The sequence below is a fragment of the Manis javanica genome, chromosome 12 (genome assembly GCF_040802235.1).
Source record: "Manis javanica isolate MJ-LG chromosome 12, MJ_LKY, whole genome shotgun sequence".
Lineage (NCBI taxonomy): Eukaryota > Metazoa > Chordata > Mammalia > Pholidota > Manidae > Manis > Manis javanica.
This window is the reverse complement of record NC_133167.1, coordinates 77297291-77307890: the sequence shown is the minus strand read 5'-3', so window position 1 is coordinate 77307890 and position 10600 is coordinate 77297291. Positions and strand designations below refer to the sequence as shown.

Genomic DNA, 10600 nt, shown 5'->3' with positions numbered 1-10600 from the left:
TCAGGACCCTTTTGGATGGAGAGCATGAAAAGTGGGGAAGTGACTGACTGGTTGTCGTGAAATGTGGCTGAGACAGCACATCCCCTTGGCTGTGCTATTCATGCCACACAGTGGTCACAGGGTATGTGCTTTCTAGGAGGAGGGATTACTGGGTTCACCACACAGGCTGCCCACCACATATGCCAACAGGAGGCACTGGGGTATGGTCCTCAGATAACAGAGACCTCTGGAAGCTGGATGCCTTGGAAATAGATGAGAACACCTTCATCTCCTCTCATTGCCACCCCTTCAAGGTACACACCTGAAAACGGCCTAGAGGGGAGGTGACTTGCCCAAGTTCACATGGCCTGAATCGGGCCTGACTGGCGTGATGTTCCACACTCCATGCCAAGCTTGGTTGGCATTCGTCCATCTCTGAGTCTGTGCGTCAGACACGTGTGACACCAGCCCCCAGGAGTTGGAGGTGTCATCCGTATATCCCTGAGGATGTCCCTAGGGAAGAATGTCTGGCATGACCCTGCCTGTGCAGGTTGGGATGTTGGGCAGCTCCTGGGAGGCACTGTGGCTTCAGCAGGACAGGGAACTGGTGAGAAAAAGAGGTCTCAGCTAAGCTCGTCTCTCAGCTAAGCTCGTCTCCTAAGAGCTGGGACCCTGGGACCCAAAGAGCGAGGGGAGGGCTCTGGTGGAGATTTGTGTAGTCATGCATGGCAAGGGGGCCAGGTGGATGGGCAGTCAGCAGCCCAGAGGGGCATGTGGATGAGTCTGAATGCAGGGAGGGGCCCACAAAATGAAACCTTCAGGAAGTGATATCACTGATGACACGCCCAGTAGAACCTGAATTGTGACCTGGTGCCCAGTTCCTGGTCACAGACCCCAGTCCTGCTCACTTGACCAGAGACGCTCGACAGAGCAACATACGGTCTTGTTGTGCAGAGCCTTCTGAAGACATGGAAGTCAGGGAAGCAAAGAGGGACAGTCTTCCTGCTCGCTGTGGGCGTTGGCTCAGAGACCACCTCCAACGCCTCTGTCTGTGTTGTCCAAGGAACCCCGAGGTAACACAGGGCAGCCCAGAGTGGGCCACACCAGGTCCAGGCCCCAAGTGTGACCCATCCCGGGATGACCTTCCCCTCCGCCCCTTCTGTGTGTGTGTGGTGGGTGTGCGGTATCGGCAGGACTGAAGGCTGGGGAGGAGGGGGGCCATTCCTGGGTGCCAGCATGTTGTGAGGTGGTGGCCCCCTGGTGGGGCAGTCAGTGTCACACCTCTGCTCTCATCATTCAGGACATGGAGGTGAGTGTTGGGACCAGGTACTTCCACCCACATGTTAGTCCTGAGCCTAGGGGGTGTCCTCTCCTTCCCTTAGGGACGAGTCCTATGCAGATGGCCCTGTGTGCCTGATGTAAGGAGCAGGGTTTGAGGCCCACATTTCCCCGAGGAGAGGTCCAGGCAGCCCCAGGTGGCACCTCCCAAGCTACTAGGCACTAGCTTTTCGGAGATCCACCATGGGGAGCATGGAGCTGGTGGATGGATTCACCTACTCCATCTCCCTACACCTGGGGCAGGCTGTCTACACCAAGGACACCGTTCCAAATCTGGCGGCCTGCCAGGGCCCTCCCAGGGCTTCCCCACGAGAGTGGTTGACAGTCGGGACTGTCATCTCATTCCCTGGGGGCACCCCTTCCCTCTCCTTCATTGCACCCCAGAGGGCTGGGGACTCTTGGGTGAGTTGCAAACCTCCCTCGTCCTGGTGGTTCCTGGGTTTCCCGCTGACGATATGCCCCCTGCCCCCTTCAGCATGAAGAGGAGTCAACTCTCCGTGGGAATAAGGTCCACAGGCGGAGGGCTCCCTGGACAGGTGTGAGGAAGAAATGGAGAATGAGGACGGCACGAGTGGAGCCAGCCAGAAACATCAGCTGGCGCACTCCTGAGTCCTCACTCCCTCCTGAAGACACTGACCAGTCCAGCACAGGCCAGCAGGCCACCAGGTGATCCTCCATCCCCTTCTCGGCCAAGTCGGGCCTCTGCCCACAGCCCTCTGTGTGTCTTGAGTGTCCCCACATGTGTCTGAGCTGCAGCGTGCTCCTCTGACAGGCAGGGTGGCTGGTGATCAACCTGTTAGGGTACCCATGGGGAACACGGGAGGAGCCCTAAAGGGGCTCCCCTGGCGCCTGGCGGTATAGAAAGGACTACCTGCCAAGCAGGGCCACTTTGGGGCTATTACTTCTCTATACCCGATGAAAAGCCTTTGGCTTCACCCGTCAGGGGAATCAATTTGGAAAAGCACATGGAAAACAGCCTTTGGAATGGAGACTTGCAATTCCCTGTGGCTGGGACCAGTCCCTTTCCTCACCGTGGCCACATGAGGGACCTCTGAGGGCAGCAGAGGGGTACCTGGGAAGGTTCTGGTAGGACTTCCTTCAGCAACAATAGGTAGGAAGCACTCACTTTGTGCAGGCCCTTTGGGGACTATTAGCATAACTGAGTGAAGGAAGCAGACACAATACTGGGACCCTGTCCCGGGTGGAGTTGGACAGTCACTTCAGGCATCAACCACAGGTCACGGCCGGGGAGCATCACGGGAGATGCTCTCACGGCCTCCTCGTGCAACACAGGGGATGACAAGGGGCCAGATGAGGAACTGGAAATGTGAGCACTCACTGGGCCCAGAGGGGACACTGCCCATCTGCACAGAATGGGGGGCAGGAGTTAGGGGCTTGGGGCAGGGGGAGCACAGCAGAAACCAGCAGGTCACTGATCTTTGGATTCCCAAAGGCAGGCTGATGACTGGGGACTTCCTATTTGGGAGGATGGGAAAGGATGGGGTCCCAGGCTAGACACACAGGGTCAGGAAGGGGGAGGGGCAGATGCCTGGACAGGCAGGGAACTACACAGCGGCCAGGCCCACACAAGGGTGGGCCAGGAGGGCAGTGTGGCTGGGAAGACCAGGCTTCTCACTCTTCCACCCCAGGCCTTCCCCCAGCCATGGGATGGGCCGGGCTAGGCGCCAAGCCTGGGAGCCCGGTGATGTGACCAGCGTTGTACAAGGCACCCAGCTTTCATCTATCCCGGAGGGCCAAGCCCTCCACTGCTTGGTCCAGGAGGAGCACCTGGGGCCCACTGTGGCAGAGCTGGAAGGTGAGGGGCTGCAGCCAGGGGACCGTCTAGGGTGGGCTTCCTGGACTGGGGTTGCCTTCAAGGCAGTGAGGGCTTTTCTGTCATTGTTAAAGTGTGGGGAATCAGCCCTGGGGTGACCCTTTCTCTGTGTCCTGCCTGCTCCAGAACCACGGCAGATGCAGCAGGCTCCAGAGACACGGGGAGGGCCGGCTTCGTGGCTAGAGCCAGTTCAGGAGCTCCCTGAGACCCCTGTTCTGGAGCTAAGGCTGGTGTCACCTGTTCCAGACCCTGCAGAGATGGACGATGTCCCAGCAGTGACCTCAGCTCCGGTGACGGGCCCTGAGCTGGAGCCTGCCAGAATGGCATCGGGCCTGGCAGTGCCAGAGCCAGCTCCAGAGCCCACCAGGCCCTGTGCTGTGAGCACCCACGTTGTGTCAGGGGAAAAGGAGCCCACCATCCTGGCATTCCCCCACCGCCTGGTGGCCGAGCAGCTGACCTTGATGTATGCGGTGAGCACAGCGGGCTCAAAGTGGGGGTGGGCCTTTCCTGTGCCATGGGCTGCCCCAGACCTGCTGTCCCCTGATGTGCACTCCTGTGATCTGGGCCCACATCCCAGCTTCCCACCATGTGCCCTTAGAAACTCTCCTCACCCCCAAGGCTTCACTGACCACAGGGACAGTAGGGCTGGCATATAGGGGTCCTTGCAGACCAATGAGGAATAGCGGAGGGAAGGTGGGCAGGGCCTGGCAGGGGGAGGAGGGGCAGGGTAGTGCAGGGGTGCTCAGGGAAGTGCTGCCAGGGCCTTAGGTCCTCAGGCCACTGGCCTGGCAGGCTGCACAGCCTCCACACTTCAGAGGCCCCTGCCATGTACCTGACTACATGGGAGACACAGACACCAACAAAGGCCTGGTTGGAGTTCTTTGGGAGGAAACTGCACCTGAGTGGGTAGTGGGATCCACGGGGTGACAGAATGGGAGGCAGATGCCCCAGGATGGGCAGGCGTGAGCTGCCTTGTGCTGCCTTGTGCTGCAGGGAGGAGGTGAGTGAGGATGCCTGTGCGCAAAGCCCCTCTGTTCCCCACCACTGTGGCGTTCAGTGCATCCGCTCCTGGGTGCCTCAGTGGATGGGGTCCAAAGCCTGGACTGCCACAAGGCTCACACCACTTCCTCATTGGCCTGGGCTTCAGATCTGACCAGTAACTGCCTGGGGCCAGGGGCAACGTGGACACAGCTGAATGACCCTCCTTGCCATCCCCAGGAGCTGCTCACCAAGGGGGCAGTGACCAACTGCATGACCTACTTTGGGTGCCAGTCATACAACGGAAACATTCTGCACCTGGCCCCCACCGTCTATAAGATCTTCAGAAAATTTGATGACGTGGCTAACTTCGTCATCTCCTCCTGCCTCGGGGCCCCGAGCATGACGGCCCAGGACAGGGCCCAAGTGGTGGAGTTCTGGATCCGGGTGGCCAAGGTGTGCCATGGGACAGCCCCCAGGGTCCATCCTGCCTCTTGGGACCTGCTCCCCTCCTTGGCCAACTCTCAGGATGGATTCCTGAGGTCTGACCCCGCACGGACCCTGGGCCCCTCCTGCCAGGGGCGTGCTGACCTGGACTTGCAGGCCCCGGGAGTGGGACAGCCATCCCTGGCCCCTTCCTTGGGTTGAGATACAGTCCTCCACCCAGGAGGGCTGCTCAACAGGTCCTGGGTGCGCTGGGCTCCCTGGGTGTTTGTCTCCTTAAGGACAGGGGTTCATAGGGGGACACAAGCACAGAAGCAGGCTGCGTTCTCAGCTCAGTCTTCCCACCCAGGAGTGTCTGGACCTCAAGACTTTTGCATCCCTCCATGCCATTCTCTTGGCCTTGCAGAGCCCTGCTGTGGGTCGTCTCAAATGCACCTGGGGTCATGTTTCCTGGTAGGTACTCCTGTCCCTGGGACCAGGCCACCTGAGTGGACCAGAGACACCACCCCTAGGTCTGGCAGTGTCCCCTCAGTCGGCTGGGGCTCCTGGGAGGCTGCAGACCCTGGGGACAGGGGCTTACAGGATGGCGGGCTCTCAGAGCCCCTGTGGGTTAGGCCAGCGGTTCCCCCTCAGGAATCGGGTTTCTTTGTCAGGTGTGGGTTGAAGCCAATGGGAGATGTTCAGCATGTGTTCTGTAGCAGGAGGTCTCTGCCCCAAGGACAGCCACCTGTCCCCAAAGCAGATCCGCCCCCAGGAGAACTGCAGGCCTCAGATTCCCCAGGTCTAACAGCCATGGAGGAAAGGCTCATGCAGGCTAGTGGAAAAGGGGTCCAACCTGTTGGCCCACCTGTTGGCCACATGTCTCCCTCCTCTCTCCTCCCCTTAGGAAGATCTCCAGGATGCATAAGAGGCTTATGCAGGAGAAGTGGCTTAACCGGAAGTGGCTCTTTACGGTAAATGGAGGCTAGAGGTCTGAACAGAGGGGATCCTTGGGGCAAGTCCTCTCCTGTGCTGTGGCCAAGCCTTGGGGATGACTCGAGGTGTGCATGGTGAGAGGGGGCAGCTGATGGGAGAAGTAGGCTCCACCTGGCCCCCAAGGTGTCCTGGGTGTCTCCCTCCATGCCTCCACTTGACTGGGAGCCTGACATTCAGTAAGGACCCAAAGGACAGGCTCCTGGTCAGGGCTGGGGCTGGCGCTGGGTTGGCAACAGGGGTGGGGCCTATGGCTGAGCAAGGTCGGCCCCTCCCCAGGGCCCCCTGAGCCCATCACTGCCCCTCTGAGGACTCAGGCTCATCTGGTCATGGAGGGTTGTCACCCTGGGGTGTGGGCCTCCCAGGTGAGCAAGGTCCAGGGAGCACAAGATGGCCTTCAGCTTTATGCCCATCCCACCTGGTCGTGTGAGGGGAGCCGTGGTGATAGCCAGGTGACAGTGAGTGCTCAGGGCATGCTGGGAGGCAGACGGAACTCCCCTGACACTCTGCGGGTGAGGAAGCCTCTCAGGCCAGCCGTCCGCAGCCCAAGGACACCCATGAGTTTGAGTGTGTGCTGGAGCTGCGATCGCCCTGGGCTGAGAGCCTGCTGGAGGTGGGGACAGCATAGTACCAGGAGACTTGGGCGAGGCATCCACCAACCAAGCTCTGGTTTGTGGGAGGCCATGTAGGAGGGGAGCATGAGCACCTGAGTGTCCTGGACCTTGCAGGAGGTGACCTCCATGTTGAGGCAATGGCTGAGGGACCCCTGGGAACTCTGGCATAGGGAGGAGCAGGTGAAAATGACCTGCCCAGGGTTGCGGGTGGTGGGGCGACCCTGCACTTGCTCCTGCTGCCACCAGCCGTGAACTGCCAGCACTGGGGTGACCAGGAGGGCGAGAGCAGTTGGCTACAGGGAGGAGTTGGAGCACAGGTGCAGGGACCACAGGTCTCGGGATTGGCCAAAAGCCAGGCCTTGGCGGGACAGGAGGGGAGAGCAAGGCGAAGGTAGGGGTGGGAGGCAGCACAGGGTGGTCCAAGTGGAGCTAGGGGCTGCGAGTGAGGGGTTCAGGGAAGGCTCTTTGGGAGCCCGCCTCTGAAACAGGCGGGGACTCATCACCTCCCCACCCCAGTGGCACAGGGCATGGTCCCCTTCTTCAGATTTCTCACGGCCGGCCTGCTGGTTTTAGACAAACCCCTGGAACATAATGATGTGGGTTAGCCCAGAGGGGCACAGGGGTCAGGATGGTGAGCTTTGAGGAGGAGAGAGACCCTAGTGAGCCGTACCTCTCAGCACCAGGCATTCCCGCCTCCTGGGGGTTCTCCCTTACAGCCCAGGAGCTGGGCTGTTTGGAGAGGACTGCCAGAGGGACCCCCCCTAAGTCCTGGTCTTGGCCCCAGGGCAGATGGGGCTGAGGGCTACAGGGGGCAGCCTCTGAGCAGGACTGGCCTCTCCCTCAGGCCCTGCCCAGGGGGAGGGATGTTGCTCCTTCAAGGCAGGAAGCACATGGGGGGTGCTGGCCATGCCTTCCTGCCTGAGGCCTACGCCTCCCTGTGTCATCAGAGAGAGTTGAGTGGGATGCTTGGCCTCAGCTCCCCAGTCCAGTCCCCCCTCCTCGGTACCCCAGATCCTGGCCTAGGTCTGGGTGCTGTTTCTGGCAGGCCTGCCGCTTGGAGGGCCCCAGTGCTCCTCCAACTTGAGAAAGGGTGGGGAGGTTTGGGCCTTGTTCTGGGTGCAGGGGGCTGTTTCTGATTCACTTTGGCTGCCTTGCTGCCTTCCAGGCTGATGGGATGAGAGAGGCAGAGTTGCGCTACTGTACCACCCCGCCACAGAAAGGGAGGTGTGGTGCAGGGCCCTTGGGTAGGACCCTGTCCGGCCCAACTCCTGGGTATAACATGTCTTGAGAAAGTTAACACACCCAGGGCTGAGGACACTCAAGGCTTTGTCAGGTGGGGGGTGACGGTGGCATCAAGACAGCCTTCCTGGAGGAGCAGCTAGAGACCCAACAGTGGGAACAGGCAGGGCTGGATGGCATTGGAGGGAAGGTGGGTTTCCACATGAGCAAAGTTCCGGGACCATCCCACTGCCCCACTCCTCACGCCCCTCCTTGTCCACATCCTGTCCTTCCTCTGCCCCAGGAATGTTCCATCGTACGTGAGATCATGACATACAAGCACATGGCCAAGATGCATCACCTGGAACCCGAGGAGCACTTCAGGTCCTTCTTTCAGGCCGTGGAGACCCTGGATGAGCAGGAGAGGTGAGGCTGGGCAGGAATCACGTGTGGGTTCCACCTGCTGGCAGGCTCTGGGAGAAGGGCCCCTGACATGTGGCTCCAGGGACTCACAGGTGCCCCTCTGTCCTGCAGCTACACCCTGTCCTGCCAGCTGGAGGCCCCAGGACAGAGGGCCAGCACAAAGGGACTCTTGTTCTTCAGGTCCCATAACATTTAAACTTGGCGGCCAGAGCCAGGTAAGTTTCTGGCCTGGGGCCATTCGCAAGGGGTGGGCTGCTCCCCAGCCTCAGGGAAGCTTTGGGCCATGTTGGGTGTGGGGAAGTACTAAAGACAGGTTGGGCTGGGACTCTGCTCCACTGCGGAACAGTCCTGTCAGGCTCAAGGGTGATTCCCCTCCCTCTCTGGGACCCAATTTCCTCCTCTGTGAGTGGGTGATGCTCATGAGCCTCCCCGTGACAGGGACCCCACGGGTGACGGTGATTGACAGGACCCTCTGCACAGGGCCAGGAGCAAAGAGGGTAGTGAGGACAGGGTGGAAGCAGGATAATGGGGGGAACCTGGGATAACCTGCCTCTTCTGTTCACCTGCGTGGCCCTGTAGCTGCTGTCATCGGGCCCACGACCCAGCTGGTATCCTGGCTGTGTGCGGAGTAGAGCTTCCCCTTTGGACAGGAGGCACCCGGCACCCCAGGACCCTAGTCTGCTTCCTGCTCCTCTTCCTCCCGCTGCTCATCCTGAGCCTCTGCTGGGGCAGGTGCTCTGGCACCTCCTCCATTGGCTGACTTTGGCATCTCCCCATGCTGCCGCTGCATCCTCAAGGGCCTGTACGTAGCCACTGCCAACCTGGCCGCCTTCGTGCTGTGTCCTACCCTCTGCTCGTGGCCCGCTGGACAAAGGCGAGCAACCCCACCGTGTGGAGGGTTTTCCCCTTCGAGTAGGTGGCCTCCCACCATGACGCCAACTGCTGCCTGGGTGCCATCAGCCACCGAGTCGTAGCCACAACGGTCCAGGAAGAGCTGGGGCCCATCCTCACCATGGCCAGCCTTTCCCAGGATGGACACAGAGATGGCGCAGTGCTTTATGGGACCACCGCCCCCTGGGCGCCCAGCAGAGGCATCCGAGGCTGCAGGGCTGGTCGGCCGACACAGGGTCCCGGGACATGCTCCCAGCAGAGCCCCTGTACAACTCCCTCCCCTCATCCCTGAGAAATAGCCTCCCTAGGCACAGTGTGGTCTAGGTGTTGTGTCAGAGGTTTGGGTTGGGTTCATCCTGTGCAGAATGTAATAAATGAACGGATTGCCACCACACTGCTCTTTCTTCTCAAAGCTCTGCCCCTCCTGCAGACATCGTGTGCCCCAGCCCACCCCACCCCCAGCCCTCAAACTCTATGACGCAGGGGGGCCCTGACCTACGCCAGGTTGTCCTCCATCCTCGGTCCTCGCTCAGGAAGAGCGGGGCGCTCTAAGCCCCAGGCTGGCACACCTTGGCAACACTGGGGAGGGCAGTCCAACAGAAACTGGACCTTCCTTCCTTCCTTCCCGACCTCTATAGGTTATGATCAGACGCCCCGGGGTGTCTCTTCACGTCTTCAACACCACTGCAGATGTCATAACCCAAGTAGATCCCAGGGCTGCAAGGCACCGGTCTAGCACCATCCCACTTAATGACACACAGCTGCCCCACACATTCCAAGAAATTCCTTTTCAAAAAATGTTGAACTTGGTCTCAAAGCACCTCCAAGATGTGCACTCCTTCCTTTGAGGGCCTTTCTGTAAGCCCAACTTTTCCATGCTTCACACCTCAGAGCACCCACCAAAGCTCCCAGGTCTCCAGTCCTCCCCCATGGTGCCCCCCTCAGCCGTCCATCCCCAGGCCAGGCTGGTGTGAGGCCCCTGGTATCCCGCTCCTGGCTCCTGGCTGAGCAGCCTGATGTCTGTGACAAAAGGCTGGGGAGGCTGAGTGGAGGCACTTGGCTCTGATTCTCCCCATAATGCTCTCCCAGGGCTCTCAGGATGTGTTCACTCTCCCAGGAGGGGAGGTCTGGCCTGCAGGGGAGCTGCAGGATCAGCACAAATACCCCCTTGGGGGGCTCCACGCTGGAGACAGTCTCCAGGCCATATGCTGCAGGTGGAGCCCCAGACTGGGGACTGGAGAAGTGGAAGTGGGCCCTACTGACAGCCTCAGGTGACCGGATGACAGGAGGTAAAATCAGGACACCCAGGCCACCCTCCTCCCCCTGGCCCTGCCCACAGCACCCTCAGAGCCATCTGCCTGCACGGTGGTCCCAGGGATGACCTCAGGCTCCCCGGCCACATAGGGAAGGAGGTTTGGGCAGAAGAAGGGCACATGGGCCTCTGGCAGGTCGGTGGCCCAGGTCAGACCTGTCTTCCTGCACGGCCCACCAGCCTCAACCCTAGAGAGATGAACTTCTGGGCCCAGAAACAAAGCAGTAGCCCTGGGACTGCTGGGTGGTCACTGAGGTCAGCAGTCCGTCCTGCCCCGGTGTGTGCAGGTGCCCAGAGCATGCCACGCCCTGGACTGCTGCTGCTGGAACACCAGGCTCACACGGCTGCGTGGCCACCCTGACTATGGGCTGCAATGCACCTGCCCCACCCGATGTGTGCTGTGGAGATGGCACGGCCCTCTGGCACCAGGTGTGCGGCTCTGTGCCCAGGCACGGGGCTCTGGGGACTCCCCATCTTCGGGCTCCTCAGAGAAGCTAATGCTGGATTTCTTGTTCACGGAGTCGAATAACGAACTTCGGAAACACTAAAGGTAGGAGAGCAAGTGCGAGGCTTTTATTTAGAGATGAAGCAGGCAGG

At 60.3% G+C, this 10600-nt stretch overlaps 1 protein-coding gene and 1 long non-coding RNA gene across 2 annotated transcripts; both read left to right on the top strand.

Annotated features, from left to right (window-relative positions):
* Window positions 1-238: 238 nt before the first annotated feature.
* LOC140844784 (uncharacterized) lies at window positions 239-3307 on the top strand. The gene is made up of 3 exons (XR_012123280.1): window positions 239-1052; window positions 1793-1983; window positions 2967-3307. It is a non-coding gene; the product is annotated as an uncharacterized lncRNA (long non-coding RNA).
* Window positions 3308-3408: 101 nt separating this feature from the next.
* Window positions 3409-9074, top strand: LOC140844844 (ral guanine nucleotide dissociation stimulator-like). Its single transcript, XM_073217768.1, has 8 exons — window positions 3409-3621; window positions 4145-4151; window positions 4209-4585; window positions 4923-5026; window positions 5460-5526; window positions 7682-7803; window positions 7912-8015; window positions 8380-9074. The coding sequence occupies exons 1-7, from the start codon at window positions 3409-3411 to the stop codon at window positions 7994-7996; spliced, it is 975 nt and encodes a 324-aa protein (XP_073073869.1). The 3' UTR covers window positions 7997-8015; window positions 8380-9074.
* The last annotated feature ends 1526 nt before the right edge of the window (window positions 9075-10600 follow it).

Bases quoted from the DNA above. Each gene is read 5' to 3' on its own strand.
- LOC140844844 (XM_073217768.1), top strand. From the start codon at position 3,409: ATGGACGATGTCCCAGCAGTGACCTCAGCTCCGGTGACGGGCCCTGAG. The intron at 5,027-5,459 runs GTAGGTACTCCT...TCCTCCCCTTAG, and splicing joins ACCTGGGGTCATGTTTCCTG to GAAGATCTCCAGGATGCATA. The intron at 7,804-7,911 runs GTGAGGCTGGGC...TCTGTCCTGCAG, and splicing joins ACCCTGGATGAGCAGGAGAG to CTACACCCTGTCCTGCCAGC.